Source organism: Oncorhynchus mykiss, chromosome 1 (genome assembly GCF_013265735.2).
Source record: "Oncorhynchus mykiss isolate Arlee chromosome 1, USDA_OmykA_1.1, whole genome shotgun sequence".
Classification (NCBI taxonomy): Eukaryota; Metazoa; Chordata; class Actinopteri; order Salmoniformes; family Salmonidae; genus Oncorhynchus; species Oncorhynchus mykiss.
This window is the reverse complement of record NC_048565.1, coordinates 44,663,633-44,682,752: the sequence shown is the minus strand read 5'-3', so window position 1 is coordinate 44,682,752 and position 19,120 is coordinate 44,663,633. Positions and strand designations below refer to the sequence as shown.

Sequence of the window (19,120 nt, the reverse complement as noted above, 5' to 3'; positions counted from 1 at the left end):
TATACAGCAGAGGTAACTTTGGGGCTTCCTTTCTTGTGGCATCCTCATGAGCCAGTTCAATAGTAGCTCTTGGTTTTGGCAACTGCACTTGAACATTTCTTGACATTATCCATATTGACTTACCTTCATGTCTTAAATGGACTGTCATTTCTCTTTGCTTATTTGAGCCGTCCTTGCCATAATATGGACTTGGTCTTTTACTAAATAGTGCTATCACAACAACTTAAGGAAAGAAACTCCACAAATTAACAAAGCACACCTGTTAATTGAAATACATTCCAGGTGACTACCTCATGAAGCTGGTTGAGAGAATGCAGGGTGTGCAAAGCTGTCAAGGCAAAAGGTGGCTACTTTGAAGAATCTAAAATATATTTTGATTTGTTTAACACTTTAGGTTACTACGTTATTTCATAGTTTGTAGAATAATAGTGATGAGACAATGTAGAAAATAGTCAAAATAAAAACCCTTCAATGAGTAGGTGTCTCAACTTTTGACTGGTACTGTATATTCATTTGTATTCCCCCCCAATGAAAAAACACAAACTTGGTGAAAGACTTCCATGCTCCTCCGCTCTCAAAACAATTTGCTGTGGAGTAGGTAGAACTTCACTTTGACAACGCAACACTGATAGAAACAGCACCGCAACACGTATAGTGGAGCTGAAGTGTGATGAGGCTGCAGCTGTGGAGTGAAATGCTTATCCTTTTACATATAGTAATTACTAATTTACTATGTTTTACATAATAAAATGAACAGTCTAAAGTAATTTCTCATCAGCATTAAGACAAACAAAAATGCAGTTCAATTGTTTAATGCGTTAACTACAGTATGCATACATACAGGAAATAAGTAGCAAGAACTAAAGGCAACTATAAAGGACTACAAAATACACACGGACCAATACATTTACAAAACATTCAAAATCCTTACAAAATGGGCTGTATTGGTCCTTTTGTTGTTCTGCAATTTGGATCTTTGTACAAATTTTAAGATTTAATTCGCCATCTTAAATTTTCCACAATTTTACAAGTGCCGGGGAGAACCTCTAACCCACTATTTAAAATGGAAAGACCATTGCCCCCACCACACCCCAAGTAGATCAAAGGAGTGAACCCATGAGAGAATCTAGTGCACTGCCTTTCTTTTCCCACTCAACAAATAAAAAATAAAAAAAACAGCCCTCTTTATCCACTACCTTTTTAAGCCTCTGAATGCAAATAAATCAATCATCAAATATGCAAAAATTAAATCTGTAGGAGGGAGACAGCCAGGGACCTTTGGTAGTGACTGAATGTGTGTGTACACGTCGTCTTTACACGTTAGATCATTTGTTGGACACTACATTCACATATCTGCTCGTACTATCAAGCTCTCCATCTCCCTTTTAATATTTACATCGAAGCATAAAAATATTAAACAGCATGTCCAAATAACTTCTCCATAGCCAGGGCAAAACAAACTCTTAGATCCATGAGCAGCAGTCAAACTTCAAAATCAGCATTGCCAGTTCATCCAGTGCTAACAGTAATGTAGGGGGGGCATCTGTGGGGTGGGTTCCAGGGATGGAGGGTTTGGCCCTATTATCTCTCCTGCAGGCTGGCTGACTAACTGGCACCAGTGCCCTCCATCACCTGCTGAGCCTGCTTTTGCCCCATGCAGCACTGAGCCACTGACTGGAACAACCTGAGAGAGAGAGACAGCGGAGGGTGTTTAATCCAAGTCCTTCCATTGCAGCAATTTATCTTAGAACGTGTATGATATTGATTTTATTTTATTAAAGCAGAGCATGAACACACAACGTGCTGCTAACTGGTTATCCTCCAGCTACTACTCTGCAGGTGAAGTCATCTCAGCTGAGTGAAAAGCCAACTCTGGTAGAGAGTGAATGAGCACATACTTCTCGATCTCCGGGGCACAGTGTACAAAGTCGTGGCTCCAGAACTTGAAGGCGGGATTCTTGATGAGCTCGATGAAGGTGATGAGCAGTCCCCAGGGATGAGGCCTGTTCACAATCAGCCTCTCCAGAAGAACCCTGCAAAGAGGTGCAAAATCCTGTTAACAAAGACACTTGGAAAGGAAACTGATCCATAAAAATGTAGGTAGTTCCAATGTCTTCAAATGCAATTGTTCTTTGTAGAGAAGATTTACCTGGTAATCTGCTCCTGGATTGCCTCAGTGTTGGCCTCAGCAAACAGGTACAGCATGGTGCAGCTGAAGTAATGGGTGTGGCTGTTTGGGTAGCGCAGCTGATTGGCGATGGCATTCAGGAAGAGATAACGCCCTGGGAACATAGAATGATGAGAATACCACACAACAACGAAGAGAGAAAACTGTATGCATGTGTGCGCGCATCTTACCCTCAGTGTCCAGGTCCACAGCCAGGTTCTGGAAGATGTCCATGTGGGCTGAGTGAGTGATGGTGCTCATGGAGGGGGTGCTGCCCTTGTTGTGGATGTGTGCGATGGCCTGGGTTCCCACATACAGCACCAGAGCATTGATCAGCTGGATGTTGTAACGGTTGCCTGGCTCATTTGACACCTAGAATAGGTTTGGAGGGTAAAAAGGAGAACAAAATGTAAAACCCCCAACACTTGCAATTGAAGGAGACACTCGTTTTAGTTCCAGATTGAGTTGCCTGGAACTAAATCTACAGACAGACGCACTGAAAACACCCAAGTACAATGACACTTCAGATACAACGCAAGACAAATCGACATTTGAACATTTGCGCAAAGACTCAAAACTTAACCTGTTCTAAAGATGTGTCGTTGTGCTGCAAATACTTCCAGGGACCCAGAGTGGCGCCCCCTACCTGCAGATTGCTGCGGAGCTCAGAGAGGAAGGTGACGGGGGAGCGTGTCTTCAGGTACGAGTCCAGATCCTTCTTGAACTGAGAGGGCATCACTCCGGTGAAGTTTGTGAGGATGCGCGGCGCGATGTTGATCTCGCTGAGCATGTCAACCTAGTAGACAAAAAGTGACAAATTGTAATAAACATTTACAGAAAAAGACCAAACAAATTGCAGTGTAATGAATTTAGGGTCTCTCATTCGGCTGTACCTTCAGATTGGGAGTGAAGGGGTCTGGAAGCCTCATGTTGCGTGGGAAGGCACTCAGAATCAGGTTGCGGAGCTGGATGCAGTTGGGCGGGATGACGTCGCAGAAGCCGTAGTGGTAGTCACACAGGAACTCTGGGAAGTCATGCAGTAGGACCAGAAGGACACGCAGGGTACCCTGAGGTCAGAGGAGAAACATTTCAGTCAAATCCAAGTCGTAGTCAGGTTACTAATAGTTTCAAGGGAAAGAAACATTATGAGCCGTTTCCAAACCTTGTAGAGGATTTGCATAGGTTTGTTAAGCTCAACATTCCTCAGGAAGGGCGCCAGGTACTTGAACAGATCAATGAGAAGTTGGGCATACATGGGCCAACCCTAAGAGAAGAGAAAACAGGTTATCAATGGTTGCTATTCAGTACCAAAAATATCCACCCAAACATGGCACCGTCTTGTCACACATCAGTGACTTCTCCTTGCCTTCTGCTGTGGGGTGTGAGCCAGCATCCTGGCGATGAAGATACGGTGAGAGATCAACTCCAGCCAAGCGTAAACAAAGCCAGGGGCTTTGGTAGGCCTCAGGATGTGGAAAGTGTTGCTGTGGACAAAAATAACAAAATAGAAACATGGAAAAGGTAGACAACTCAGTATAGATGAACACCACCCATTTACAGTTAAGGAAAGTGAGCTTTAAGACATCCTAACAATCAGTGATAAATACCCCCAGTGAAAACCAATCATAGAATTCTATGCTGTATTCCACAAAGAAACGTTGGATCTCCTATGGCTTTTCTAACAGGCATTTACCAGAAGGCGGTGAGGGTCTGGAAGTTGATGGTCTCCAGCACGTGCTCGGGGGCATTGAGCTCGAGCAACAGCATGATGAAGATGCGGTGGTAAGGCAACTGCTGGAACTCAGTCTGTCTCACATCATGGTCCTGGATCAACACTCCAACCACAATACCTAAAACCTGAGAACAGTCAAGGGACACATTGATGAGTCCAGTAATGTAATTTCCCAAGAGCCTTTATCGGAAATCTGTGAAGGGTTTTAAAAGAAAACAACTCAGAACTATGAACTGCGTTGTCAGTTTGCTGATTTCAAATGTACGGTTGTCTTTCCGAGATATCTTTACAAAGCAGAGCTGATTCTACAGACTCCATGGTGAGGAGCCTCCTGATATTAACCTTGTTGAGCAGGTTGATCTTGGTGACAGTGTTGGTGGCCTCTCCGGAGTGCTTGACCAGCAGGGCGATGAGGCGCACAAAGGCATCCAGGTTATGGTAACACTTGGCCCTGATGATGGCGGCGCTGGCCGCGGGGTTGTGCTGCTGCTCGGCCTGGGCGCGGTAGCTGATCTCCACACACATCTCCGTGCACAGCCGGAAGAAACGAGTGATCAGGTCATCGGTCTTCAGAATGCCCTGCTGGTGCATCTGGGGAGGACAGTAAGTACAGTAGTGAGAATGGCCATACACGTCTAGTCATCCATAATAGTTAAAATTGTGTAAATTTTACTAAGATTATCTTAGTATAAATATTGATGTCCAGTCTCATAACACTGCTGCTGGGTGCAGTGGTTTGGAAGAAAACGGAGTTGCTGCTATGTGCACTGCTCTAGCACTAAGGCCCCACTGTGTCAAGGCCGCAACTGGAGCTGTGCTCGTGTTGTGAAGGCAAACAGCGCTCTGACTGGCTTGGAGGAGACAGGCGGTCGTCATAAGGCAAAGACTTTGAAACTAAAATAAAGACAAGTGTGTGCTGTGCTGTACCTGGCCTACAAAGGCAGAGAAGGCCTTGGTGCTGTCCCGGCCGGCGGCTGCAGAGTGGTACAGGTTGACCCATTCCCTCAGCAGGTACTCAGCCTTCTCCCTCAGGCCCGGCGGGTCGTCGTACTCGGATGCCTGGGAGATGCCAGAGTGCATCATAAAGTTGGGTCCTCCGTGGGCCCGGTCGATCATGGCCTCGTAGTTGGAACGGACCACGTCCATCAGCTGAGGAAGCCTTGAGGTAAAAGGACAGATATATATCAGTTAGAAAGAACTACAAACGTATGTACACCAACCACACATCTCCAGGGTCGTATTCACAACGCACAAAATGGAAAACTGACAAGACAGCACGGGACTAACCGAACTAGTCTATTAAGAAACGCCCATTTTAGTTTTCCATTTCAAAAGGTTCTGCTAGAGTGTGCACTAAAGAACACGACCCAGACAAAAATATATTTTTTATTTCGGACAGAAAAGGACTTACCCCTCAGGTGCGTTGGCCCTGGAGTGGGCGCTGGTTCGCATCAGAGTCTCGATAGTGTGGAACAAGTCTGCCTCGGTAATGTGGCTCACACTGCGCTCATCCACCAACAGCAGCTTCACCAGCTGCATGGCAAACGCCACCGCCATGTAATGCAGCCCATTCTCCATAGACTAGACAGAAACATACAGACACACATGGTTGTAAGACACTGACACAGGTACAAAAACACACTAAGCCCATTACACAGTTTTATAGAATTGGGACGGACTATTCACAGATTGAGTTGTGCACCCGAAAACAAACATCGCAACCCTTAATAAAGGTGTGTGTAGCGGTGTTTACCTGTGCCAGGTGCAGGTCGTACTGCTGCATGTTGACCAGGTGGTTTCTGATCAGCAACTCCACAGCCTCCACGTTGTACTTGTACTCATCACGGCACTCAATCAGGCACCTGGAACAGATCAAACATACCCCAAACGTTAACAAATATCGATGAGTTGATTTAGTTTTCCATCCCCATTAAAGCCAAAAAGATTCCCATGGGTTGGTTTTATGGGGGATTACCAACCTGGTAATCTGCTTGTTGCACCACAGTGGCCCGTATGCCCGGCCGTCCTGGAGGGCTTTGAGCACCAGCAGGTGGCACTCTCTGTACCGCAGAAGCAAGTCAGCATCGGCACCACTGGTAGCATCCAGCAGACCCTCCACAGCCTGGAGCGAGAGAGACAGTTAGTAGAAAAGCTTTTCTACTGAGACCTAAGCTACTTGTCTATGCATGCATGCATTTCCAATGTGACTGTGTGAGAACTAGTCCCTGACCTTCTGCAGCAGGCCCAGAGCGGCGATGCCGTCCCGGGAGTTCCTGGCTAGGGCCACAGCCTCCAATAGGCTGCGCAAAGCCTGGGTCTGAGGGTTCATGGCCAGCGCTGGAGGGATGGCGTGGAGGTGCTGCTCCAGGTCTGCCATGCACTTGTCATAGATCTGAGCCACGTCGTCCGTGGCCCATGCCTGTTGCTGTAATAAAACACAGGAGAGACACATTCATATGGTACTTGAGTAACGTCCTTAACCTTAAAATAAGGTTGGGTTATGTCAAGATAGCAGCAAATGCAATATTGGTGAGTTCTCTTCCAGGGCCGAAGAGCCTTACCTTCATGGGCTGGGCAAGGAATCCTGTGGGCTGAGACAGGTCGTTGCTGGGTAGGAAGCCTGGAACATTCCGGGCAAACTCCTCATACACCGCCAGCTGTTTGGGGTCTACGCCTCCAACCTGTGTCAGAAATATCACTCAGTAAATAGTCCAGATGCAAAAGCAATGTTTGATATCCCATTCATGAAATATATATTTTTAAATTCATGTCTGACTATACCACTACTAGGAAAGAAACCAATGGAGTGCTATAGACCAGGTGTGCTCACCTTGAGTCTGATCTGCTCTGGCATGCGCTCAGCCTGGTAGGTCAGCACAACGGGGTCACAGTAGCGACGGCCCTCCTGACGGGCATGCTTCCTCAGCTCAAACTCCTACAGGAGAGGAAGGGTACAGGTACAACAGTCAGCCATTAGATAAAGTACTGGACAGTATACAGACAAGAGTAGCATCCCAGTGAGAACACAAACGTGCCTATAACTAAACTCACCGTCGCCAGCCTCTTGTCCATCTCTGGGCCAGCCTTCTCCACTGCAGTCTTCTGGATGAAGCAGCAGGCCAGCTCACAGTTGTCCTGGGCAACCCTGGCAGCAGCTTCCTCCATCATCTCTCTCTGCTGGGGGGTGGGGGCCTGGAGGGGGACAGGAGCAGTTATAAGCAAGAACACCACTAATAATATTTTATATAGCTCATCGTGCATGTGAAATGGCAGAGAATAAAGATGACTACCCTGAGGGCAGCGGCAAAGCTGTTCTTCAGGTTGGTGGCGATGCTCATGAGCAGGGGCTCCCGGCAGGTGATCATGGCCATGCCGGCGGTCAGGTTGCGCATCATATGATGAGCTGCCACACGCATGCGCGACTCCTCCGAGTCCAGAGCAAAGTCCTTCCTGACGATCTGCTCGCAGGTGGTCATGGCAATCTTGATGGAGCGGTCCACTACGGGGTGGACAAGCTCTTGCACAGCCCGCTCAATGGACTGTCTCACACACTGCTTGAGCTGAGGGTGGGCTTGAAGCAAGGGGATCTGCAGGGAGTGAAGTGTTAGTACCGCCACAACTCAAGACTTACCATGTGTATTCGTCACAAGGTGTTTGAGTGAAGGTGCTACTTACGTTGATGTTGATATTGATGTGAGGGGCTAGCCCTGCAAGGGCGTACACATTGATGTCATGATAGCTAAACTGCGGGGTAGGGGGCCCAGTAGCTGAGCAAGTGGTGGTTGGGGCGGGAGTGGATGGTGCAGCTGCAAATGGAAGAAAGTCTCCTGTTGGTTACAAAAACACTATTGTGATTAAAATACAGGAAGAAAAAAAAAAAAGAGCTCGAGCACAGCGGCTTGAACAAAACAAAAAAACGGGTTAAATGTTCTTGGCCAAACACTACAAATCCAGGTTGTCATTCTACATTCAAATGATGGAACTTAAGATGGGCTAAAATCTTGTTCAACAATTGTGATTAAATATTAACATTTCAATATACACGATGACATTCAGATTAAACAAACATTTGAAATAAAATTGATAGAAAGATATCCACACACCGACAAGGGGCATCCCAGTTTGAAAGTGCTGGATACCTGTGCTAACAATAGGGATCATTTCTTCAGGGGGCTTGGCCTCTTTCTTTGGTGCAGAGAGCTGCTCCTCCAGACTCTTCAACTTGTCTTTGTCTTTCAGCAGGGTGCCAGGCTTCAGGTCGTTGATGTCCAGTGATAAGTTCTTACACAGCACCTCAATCTCAAACTTTAAGTTCAGCTGTAGTGGGGAAAGAGGCACAATGACAATCAGTATGTGAAAAGTAATTAAAAAAAAACATGTTAAAAACATGTCGATGCTGGTGGATGAAAGAGAAAGGGTTCCCGGACCTTTAGATCATGTTCCGTATGCAACTCTGCCAGAACATTCATGATGGCCATGGTCCATGGATTCTGAGGTCGGAAGATCTGAGAAAACATTTAACCTGCTCTTAAAAACAATGAAATAAGGCATAACAGAGGAAAAAAAGTGTGCAAATACATAACTCCAGTGGGAATAAATAATGTACCCAGAGAGCCATTTGGTCCAAAACAATGTTAAACCAAATAGTATTTTTATGGAGCAAAAATAGCACACATACTTTGCGCCTCTTTGCTTCTTCTGGAGATGGGCTATAATACTGCCTATAATGGTCTACATCATCTAGTTCTGGCTGGCTCCCTGTCTGCTGCTGTAGGTATTCTGCCTGGAAGGACTGGCTCCCTGTCAGCTCCGGTAGGTACTCTGCCTGATGGGACTGAGTCAGTCTTAGGGCCCATAGTTTCTCTTGACCATGGGACATGACCAGGAAAAACTAGTACCTAGTTCAACTCCAGACCCAACCATATTGTCTGTTGGATTGGCTGTCTCTATTCCTGTAGGTCCTGCCTGCCGGAGCTGGCTTTGTCTGTGTTGGGCCTAAGCTCACTTTGTCATTATCACTTTGATAACATTGCTAAAGTTGTTCCCTAGAAATTAAAATGTGAATTCAGATACCTATTGATACATTTGAAAATGCTTGTGAGATGTGGTCTTACCACGCTACGCAAACTGGATTCCAGGACTTTGGCCACAAACGGGACCACATAGAGTAGCTCCTGCTGCCCCTTGACATAGGCTTCCAACAAGAGGGATTTCACCTCCAAATCCTAAAAAAAGTTTCACAAAAAAGGCAGGATAAACAAAATACCATCTAGGGGCACAGTTACAAGCGTTTGGTTATTTGTTGTGAGGAAAACAATTCTATACAGGCCAACATTTAAAAGTGAGGAAATGTACTCACCGTGTACAGGATGGGCTTGTTTTTAGCCAGAGTGATCATGCCAAGCCAGTGGCCCAAATTCTTCAGTAGGGATCGATCAGAGAAGTTTGCAGCTGCCTTATCAGAGGTAAGGAGAACCTGACACATGGAGAGAGAAAAGGCTAGTGTTAAAGTAGCTCTCTTAAACGTGATATGAGTTTACACATTTTCAATAAAATGTTGTTTAAGTGAATAATCACACACCTTGATGTTTCTGTAAGTTTCATTCAGGACCATTTTGACAAACTCAGGGTTCTTCAGGGTGTCTAGAAAGTTGGAATATAGGCTGTGGAAGTTGGGCTCGATGCTGACCCTCTTCATGACCAGATACTGGGAAACCCAGGGCATAAACTCCTCTTTCACAGTTTCCTTTAACTCCTCGACCTTGGGAGTTGGATGAAAAGACAAGCAATTTGTAAAATTACAGAAATGTATTTAAATTGACCAAAACCAAGATGTTTAATACACAGTAGCAATATACAGTAAGCAAACAAAAATGTATCTCTACGACCCACCTTCTGTGTCATGTTGGATTGTGACAGGTTATTGAAGATGAAAGCAATTTTCTCTTGAACATTCTCTGGGGGTTCCACAATCCTCTCAGTTTGGTCTGTTGCTACTAGCAGAGTGTCAATGTTTGTGGTGTTGATGGAAGGCTGAAATTAATAGATTAGAATATACATTCAGAACAAAATGTTTTACAATCTACTAACCTCCACTTTAGAAATCATAATTTTACACTACCTCAAATTCCCATAAAATTATTACTTACTGTGATTGTTTGGCAAGGATGCACTATATTAATTATTTCTTCAATGACAGCATTAGAAACAAATTCTCATTCTCTTAGACCTGCCCCATTTGCTTGAAAAAATGTGTTATTTCCTGGCTCTCTCCCCTTCTGTGCACGCAAGCGTGCACACAAAAATGAGCAGCATATCGTTGTACAAATTAGGGAACCCTCCTCACGGAACTGTTTAGTGTTGCCATTGACAATGAAACTATAGCAACGCAGTAAACAAACACTGAAGCACTAGGTCGCTGGCGTCATTTCACATGGCCAGCTAAAAGCATAGGCGCGCGCAATTGTCTCAGGTACTCACCGGCACATCCTTCTTGAAGCTGCCAGGGGTAGGTCGGGTGATGGTAGTGGTTTTGGCGACAGTGGTGGTGGCGGTAGCTGTGGTGACCAGGGTGCTGGGCTGTCCAGGCTGGGGGGCTTTGGGAGGCTGAGACTGGGCCTGAGCTTGAGCCAACGCCAGGCTTCCAGGGGTGGTGATGGATCCTTGCATCTTCACTGGAGGATCCCGTGACTGTTGGCCATACTCGATATACTGCACGCACAGGATATTCGAAAGTGCCAGAGCGAGAGACTTATTTATCGTGAAGTAGGATCCGCACCTCTGGCTACGGTGGTGCGGAGATCAGTATAAAAGACAAGATACTTGTACAGATGAATGACAAACTGTCTCACAAATACACAGGAAATCCAATTACCTCTTGCAAATGAAGGGGGAATTGCAGAAAGTGGCCGATCGAGGCCAAGTGCTGACAATATTGGGGATAGTCCTTCAGCCTAGAGAGGGAGAGATCAAATTACCCCTACAGCAGATCACAGATCATTTGAATCATACATACACAACATTCTATAGCAACAGCAAGTCCATACCTATTTTTGAATCTATCTAGAGCAGCGATTCCAAAGTAATACATTTTGGATCCAAATGGCTTCCTTAAGGCTTCAAGGACATATCTGAGGGCCAGTCCAAGGGCCATGTAGGTGACAAGACCCTTCTCAATGATCCCCCCGAACAGGCAGGCGGTGATGTGCAGCTCCTTGTCGGGGTACTGGGGGAAGAAGCGGTACTCCTCAAACAAGTTCCTCAGCATACAGTTAAAGACCTCCCGCTCTCGCTTGATGGTGGAGTCCTTGAACCTCTGCAACATCTCCAGCACCTGCAAAGAGAGGGGCACCATGGCTTAAACAGCTATCAGCTTGAGGATAAACACCATCACTGGGTCAGTGCCTGAAACAACTGCAGACTATTTTACTCAGGGACTCACCTCATCCACAGACATGGTGGGGTGCGGAGGGTGGTTGTAGATGCGCTGGAAGTAACTGTTAGCCTCATCGTCAATCTCCTTACTAAAGTGCTGGTTAGCCTCGGGCCACACCTGAGATAAGTCAGCTGGGGAAAAGGTCAGACTAAATCAAACACTGCCATAGAAAACCCTTTGGAACTATTTCAATAGTAGTTTCAATTGCAGCAAATAAAACATTTGCCAGGTAATTAAAAACAAGCTTAGGATGTTTTTCACTATCAAACCAATAAACACCACACAAAAAAACATGTACAAGGATTGTACCAAAAATCAAAATCCAATTCCTGTCAATTAGGAGCATAGGAATTTGCCAATTTGTGTTTAATGGAAGACTGACCTGTATTTCCTCTGATTCAATGTGTGAAAGACACTGTTTTTCTTCCCAGATTGTACTCAATGTTTTTAGATGAGAAATGTTAAAGCATTTGTAATTGACTCCAGTAAAACCACATTACTTCAAGAGCCCATCAGGAGATTTAAGAGAACGTTTTGGGAGGAAATACAGTTGAGGCGCCTAGCACACTCAGTCACACCACCACCACTTACAGGCCTTCATCTTACTCTGCTGAAAGGTGGTCGGATTCAGGCCCGGTGTGCTCATCTTCCTCGTCCCAAACGGATCGCTGCTCACCGCTGGCATTCCAAGACCAGAACCAATGCCTGATCCCAGCGGACCTAGACAAAAGAAAAACACACAAGTTTAGTCCTCCATTATATTGTAATCAAAACACTATGAAATTATCTCTATGGCAGTTTCTCTACTCATACCTGTGTTACCTAGCTGTGAAGAGAGGCTTCCAATCCCCCCAAACGGTGTGCTGGGGTTGGGGTTGGACAGTGGAGGGAAGGCCTTAGCTGGGGACTGGGGGTTGCTGAAGGCAGAGCCCAGCGGGGTAGGGAAGCCCTGCATGCTCTGTGTGTGAGAGGTGGCAGAGCTGCTCAGGTTCAGCGAACCCATGGCTGTCAGGGGATCCATCTAGAACACAGAATGGAACAAATGTACATTCAGGGGATGATGAAAGTACAATGTTTCTAGCCGATACACATTACCCAATAACAGTGTTAGAGAACATAGATGCAATGCCCTTCACCTGGAGAGGAGACACCGATACCTGCACAGGGGAAATGGCATCTAGGCTGCTGGTGCTGGGAGCACGTCCCTTTGGCATGACCCCCGGTGGTGGCTGACGGGCTTTGTTCATGACGTTGCTACAGTTGGCAACCATGGTCAAGATAGTCTCAGAGAGCTCTTGAGACACACTCCTGAAAAATACATCAATTATTTAACTATATGACCTTGTTTCATATTTAGAAAGATAATTAATTTCAAGTTCATGTTGTATTATGGAACCTAGACCTTTTGGCACAACCATTTAATATGATTGAAGTAATGAAAGGGAGCATACCCGTCACAAATGTGATCATAGGTCTAATGATTCAACCTCTGATGGAAACACGGAAAACTCACCCGGCACAGGACTGCAGACAGCCCAGCATGGTAGCCATTGTTTCCGGGGGGAGCTGGGCGCTTTTGGGCTGGTCCTTCTCTGGGGCCAGACCACCCATAATAGAGGGACAGCGCCTCTTCAGGAACGTTACACATGCCTGGATAAAGGGCTCCTAGAACGGCAAACAGGTAAATAACTGTCATACACTATATCCAAGTAACTTTTGTAGCAATGTGCATGTATAATTGTTGTAAATTAAAGGCTCAACTCACGCCACCCACCCCGTGCTCTCGGATTTTGTCAGTCAGCCATTTGTCAAGTTTGAGGTATTCACGGCGAGATGCAAGTGCAGCAAGGTCAATAACAAAGGCAAATGGAGTACCATTTAGCAGCATTGAAAGAGACTGAAAAACAAGAGGAACAGTTTGGATTTTGCAACATAAAAAGTTAGCAATGTGGCCTTGTACAAAATTATAAAGTTGTCATTATATTTCCTTAAGAGCATCCCTGATCTCTACCTTCAAGTCCTGGGCCACATCCAGGATGCGGGACAGCTTGGCCTGGTCGTACTGCTCTCCTCTCATGTACCACTCTGCCATCGAGTGCATGATCAGCTGGCGGATAGAGGGGGACTGGCCCTGTCCATGCCACGCGTAGTGCAAGATGATGGCGGAGTTGGGGTGGTTGCCCAGGAAGATGGGCATGAGGGTGGAGATGAGCTCGTGGCGCAGGGTGTGCCAAGAGGTGCTGATCTGCAGCAGCGCCAGCACCAGCATGTCAGGACAGTGTTTGATGGGAAAACTGAAGAGCTGCTTCACCTGCTCGTACTGGCCCACCTCAGAGAGGCGCAGGAGGCTCTCCACCAGGTCCAGGCTCTTCCTGTGCGGCAAAAAACCACGAACAAAGACCATCAGAAATGGCATGACATTTGACTAATAATTCATGTAAAGGAGTATCTGGAACTGTGGTGGTCAGGAGGGCTGTGTTTCACGCACCAGGTGGCTATCTCCCTGTTATCGTCCTCGGGTGGCGCCTTCAGTATGTCGATGGCTACGGTGTGGCAGGGGTAGTCAGCGAAGCAGAACACATCTGGGCTCATGAGGGAGTGCTGAATGAATGACAGCTGGAAAGGAGGGGAGTGAGAAAGGTCAGGAGGGCTGAGGAGGAAGTCCAGTGGTAGGACAAGAGCCCAAAGCATTAAGTGTGTGGTCATTTTTACACAACAATGATCCCCTCTTCCTTACCTGTCCCTCAGCATGTTTCCAGGGCCGGTAGATGAGGTCGACAGGGAACACCTCCATACCCAGGCCCCTCTGGATCCCATACACCACCATCTGAAGTCCCTTACTGTCCCGGATCATAAAGCCAGGGTGATCAAGCTCGTAGGTCACCTCTTTGAAGTTCAGATTGGGGTTCTTAAATATAAAAAGGAAATGTTATGAACAAAGTATAAGACGAGAATGGCCAACTGAAGGGGAATATCAAGTAATTCCACTATAACTTACAACTTCTTTGACCACGTCAATCAGAACTTCTACATTCCAAGTGTGGGCCTGAGAACCATCACTCTTGTCCTTTCCATCACTCCAAATGCCACTGCCGGGAGCAGAGATGGACTGAGGAAGATGTAAAGAATGCATTAGTATATAAAGAAAGCAGGTACAGTATTCTTTTTACAGAGCTTTGAGAAAGTTTATTAAGTTACTATCAGGTCAACCCTTACCTGTAGGGGGATTCCATCAGACAAGCCAGAGTGGGTACGAGCCATCATCCCCAGGACCCTGGCCACCTGGCTGGCAGTAACCTCTCGCACCCCATACTGCAGAATTATGTTGCGGCATTCATCAAGGCTGAGAAAGAGCAAAACGGTTCATTAACAGGGGTAACGGTCATTCAATTCCTTCTGTTGTGGTGGTCATGTATGACACCAAAAAGGACTCAATAAATTGAATTTGTAATGGGCATTTCAGTTACTAAATAATCACCTTGCACAAAAGCCATAGCCAACTTCCTGCATGAACTCTGCAAGAGAACTCTCCATCATGGTCTTGGCTAACTCTCCCGAGTCTGGCAGAATCCTGTCCATCAGAATGTCCCGTTTTTCAGGGTACAGCAGCGGTGCAAGCACCACAGGGCAGCGCGCCTGCGGGAAATCTGGAACACACACAGACAGCGTTTATCTGATAGGGCAACAATGTTGTGAATGAAGGAAGAGTATATTACCTCTTGAAATAATTTACATTTTCCGTCAAGTAGCACGCCCCTCACCTCTGCACAGTGTCTTGAGGAAAGCGTCAATCTGCTCTTGTCCGACGCCACTGGCTCCCTTCTGGCCAAACAAAAGATGGGAGAGGAGCAGGTGCAGGACCTCTATGGCAATATCTTGGAAGCCACCTTCCTGGTTAATGCCAAGGTCAGCGTCCACGTACGAGCGGAGGAGATCAGGGAGCTTTTGTTTGACGAACTGCGCGGCTAAAAACAGGTGGGAAAATATTTAAAATAAATACTTGCTTAGATACCATAATTACAGAATAACTTGAGCCCCCCCCCCCAACACACAGATAAAACATTGCACGTCTTCAAGTCAGCTGGTATAGTCAAAATATTAAATATAAAAATTTACCAAAACCACGAAGGTCTGCGTTGCACGAATTAAGCAAAGCAAGGCCAAATATCACCTTGGGGGAAAAAAGACAAGATTATTTTTTACTGCAATAAATGTTTTTATCTGATAACATACATTTCCATACAGACTTAATTCTCTAGAACATAACTACTTACTTCTTGAACCTTGCTTAGCTTGAGAACTTTACTCAACTGAGTGAACAAGTGGGCCGACGGCTTCAAACTCTGAAAATGATAAAGGTTGAGAAAACAACCAACAGTTATTCTGACGCAGACAGTAATTTTGAGACATGAAGCAAGGCATAACTTGGACCCACTCCATCACTGCAGAAAATGTACACATTGTCTTTGATTTGCAGAGATCTTTTACAAAGGTGAGTGAGAAAATAAGCACATATGCCTCCTACCTTCTGGTAGTGCAAAGGATTGTCGATGGCGTAGCAAAGTGTTGAAATAAAATTAGGCTTTGAAATCAGTGAAACACACTCCTGGATCAGAAACTGTATCACGGGCAAGTGGACAAACAAAGGTAAAAGGGAGAGGGAACATAAAATAGGTTATGGACAAAATAGGAATGCAGAGTCAATTTCTAAAACAATAAGGGAAGACAAACTGACAATATCAATGACGATTAGGAAACCTACATAGTGGTGCATTCAGAGTTCACATATTCCTAGAGCTGTGATATCTAAGCATTTTCCGGTTCATAAGAGACCATTAATCCTCAGAGCTAAATCAGTTGAAGTCTAACCACTGGTGTAATAAGTATTACTAATCAAAAATTACCTGATGAAAATCTTTGCCACTGCTTTTACCATCACCACTGAAATCCACATGGGAGAAGAGACAGCGTAATAAATGCCTGTCCGCCTCAGGGCCGTGACGATTCACAATCTGTTGGGACAGAAAACACATTCACCAAAAGAACAACAGGTTGGCTGGCACTGCCAAAATATTATTGACAAGATAACTCAGACCTAATGCAATTCTGAACCACAGAATCATATTTGTTTTACAATAATTTCTGAAATGTGATATCTAAAAAAATGTGTCTATCTACATCATCAAATCTACTTAGCTATAGCCCTGCAACGCTCTAAATTTGTGAAAAAATGTGTACTGTTTTGTAGTGTCCCAACTAGAAAACAGGAAATACAAAAGAAAAATGACAATTTGTGAGCATAATACTACATGCTACTCACATGCTGTATTTCCTGCTGGCTGGCTCTGTAGTTTTTCTTTGTTAAATTGTCCACCAGGTAGCTGATTTGAGACAAAGCCAGCGAGAGCGAGTCAAGATTCATTGCTGGTTGGGGCGGAAGCAGGCGGCCGTGCCCGGCGCAAAATCACCATTATTCCCCTTTAGTCACTTCAGTGATAAGATACTTCTGCCCCCCCCCAGGTGTGAAATGTCTGTTTTAAAACAAGCTTCTTCTGTCAATGGATCTTGATACAAGGTAAAGTCCCTCAGTGCAAAATCAAGTTCAGCATCTGAAAATAGCCAAGAGAGAAAAGTAGTTAATACAGCTGCAATCTGCAATACAGTTCTACGTATAGAAACTGTGTGGTAAAGTATTCCAAAATAATGGAGCAAATACTACACACTTATATGATCGACTGGGTTTGTTAATACCAAAAGCGCATAACGACGTACAACTGCCATGGGTAATAAACCCCGTTGGGCCTACTACTCACCTGGAGTAATCCTGATTCATACGCCTGCGCAACACTAAACAAAACAGAAACATAGCTAGCTACCTTTAAACTGACAGGTAAGAAAGTCACCATGACAGTTTGCACAAACAAATGATAAATGTTTGCCAAAACTCTTTCCCAACGTCGCTCTAGTATCAGTGTCACGAGAGTCGGGCCTTGACTTCTGCACACCCACTACTCCCAGTTCAATCAGCATCGTGTGAGCTGATATTTATGCGGATGATTAACTATCTTTATGTTCTACACTGGCAACACATGGTTAATCAATGAATAAACAAGCTAAAGTCGTTGTGAATTTGTTTACTTTATTTGGCTAGCTAATGCTAGTTATAGTAATTAAACGTTAGATATGTTTTCAGTGTCCTAGCAATAACGCAAATAGTCAGCTACTATAGCTTAGCGAGACAATACTAACGGCAACTAGCTAGCTAAATTAACAGTCGCTTGCGTGTGTGTAATCTAAAAACATTTTTTTCCCGTAACCGTCCACGTAGCCAACTTAAGGGTTAACGTTAGCTAACCTTATTTTTGCCAGTTAACAGATAACTAACGTTACCGCTAGCTATCTTGGGCAACATAACTTGGCTCACGTTAACTAATAATACCAACGGTCACGTTAGCCATGATTGCTAACTGCAGAATTGACCTGACCACACACTAGCAAGTATAATTTGTTAACGTTAACCATCTGACAGTAACAAGCTAACTTACCCACTGAGACAAAGAGCTAGCCAACTAACGGTAGCTAAGCACATTTTGCAGCTAACTTAGCTAGATGTGACCAACGTCAGCCAGGCTACAGACAGTAACGTTAACTCTCAGAAGGCCGTAATGTTAGGCTGTTTTCTGTAGCTGGCTGGTTAATATCTGGTACCGCTGCAAATCCAACAATTATATACAGTAAAACCTAACGTTAGCTCACTGATCAATTTAGTAGCGAGTGATTATGATATTGTCCATGAAAATAGTCAATAAAATATATAGTTACAGTACTAAGTTACTAGTATTACCGAGTAGTTCGTTACGTTAACTCAATGCCTAGCTAACTAATTAGCTAAATGTAGCTACCGTTAGCTAACTGGCTAGGTACATGACCTAGCCATGTATGGCTAGGTAGCGCTAACGTTAACTAGCTATAGTACTAGCAAAGATACACTAACGTTACTAGTAGTTAGCTAGATCAGACGTTGGCATGAACATGTCGTTGTCAATGTGCACCATCTACGGGATAGAAATAATTACCGTTAATGTTAGCTAACTTAAATATGACTGGACATTTTCACTAGAAAACCAACTCTGCTTTTTGACATGGGACCATCAAACATAGCTAACGTTAGCTGCAAAGACAAGTTCAGCCAACGCTAGCCAGTTTTTATTTTCTTAGCGAACGTTACAGTAGTTAGCTATGACGCCTAACGGCTAGTTGCACAATTGCTATCTTACTAATGTCTTAATTTGAATAAATATCCCCGATTGTTAAAAAACAAATATTAAACTTACCATGGTTCCTAAAATATATTTGTTATGTTCATTCCTTTTGGTTTCTGCGCCCAAACTTGATTAATTAAAAGGGTTGCTCTCCTTCCAGTTCGGTTAAATTTTTCAAAATAAAATGGCGACTGTCATCTCCGCGCGCACACAGTGCAGTCTGCACTTTAGTGCTCGAGCCCGGGCTCGCGACGCCATTGTGTTGTTCTTCTTCTTCTTCGGTGGAGTTTAACAACATCCAATATGTTGCATTACCGCCCCCAACTGAACTATAGTAAAACCCATTACACTCTTGTCATACAAAATGGAAAAAGGGGAAATGAGAAAAAATGTATATATTTTTTAAATCACCCTACACTCATTATTAAAACCCACCAACATATTCCACTACTTTAAACCTATCTGATCCTACCCCAGGCCACTGACTTGAGAGGACAGACACTACCACTCAACACATCCTGTAA

The 19,120-nt window shown here is 44.8% G+C and overlaps 1 protein-coding gene across 19 annotated transcripts; it reads right to left on the bottom strand.

Annotated features, from left to right (window-relative positions):
- Positions 1–796: 796 nt before the first annotated feature.
- cnot1 (CCR4-NOT transcription complex, subunit 1) lies at positions 797–18,826 on the bottom strand. Of its 19 annotated transcripts, none has more exons than XM_021602396.2 (48): positions 18,669–18,826; positions 16,655–16,943; positions 16,239–16,346; positions 15,860–15,952; positions 15,609–15,677; positions 15,451–15,505; positions 15,096–15,299; positions 14,813–14,981; positions 14,551–14,677; positions 14,333–14,443; positions 14,072–14,242; positions 13,823–13,950; positions 13,346–13,706; positions 13,100–13,231; positions 12,848–12,999; positions 12,471–12,642; positions 12,148–12,355; positions 11,926–12,054; positions 11,341–11,465; positions 10,946–11,232; positions 10,774–10,852; positions 10,380–10,610; positions 9,792–9,932; positions 9,481–9,660; positions 9,259–9,375; positions 9,014–9,124; positions 8,327–8,404; positions 8,039–8,216; positions 7,575–7,705; positions 7,190–7,486; positions 6,951–7,091; positions 6,730–6,834; positions 6,461–6,580; positions 6,130–6,324; positions 5,879–6,021; positions 5,653–5,761; positions 5,311–5,480; positions 4,827–5,058; positions 4,242–4,490; positions 3,861–4,024; positions 3,534–3,651; positions 3,330–3,431; positions 3,061–3,234; positions 2,814–2,963; positions 2,359–2,539; positions 2,150–2,282; positions 1,899–2,033; positions 797–1,684 (listed from the first exon to the last, which is right to left on the bottom strand). In XM_021602396.2, the coding sequence occupies exons 2-48, from the start codon at positions 16,754–16,756 to the stop codon at positions 1,606–1,608; spliced, it is 7,146 nt and encodes a 2,381-aa protein (XP_021458071.1). In that variant the 5' UTR covers positions 16,757–16,943; positions 18,669–18,826; the 3' UTR covers positions 797–1,605. The 19 variants fall into 19 exon arrangements, with proteins under 19 accessions (XP_021458071.1, XP_021458081.1, XP_021458091.1 ...); XM_021602406.2 differs by having other exon boundaries at positions 11,941–12,054; XM_021602416.2 differs by having other exon boundaries at positions 12,492–12,642; positions 13,109–13,231.
- Between the last annotated feature and the right edge of the window lie 294 nt (positions 18,827–19,120).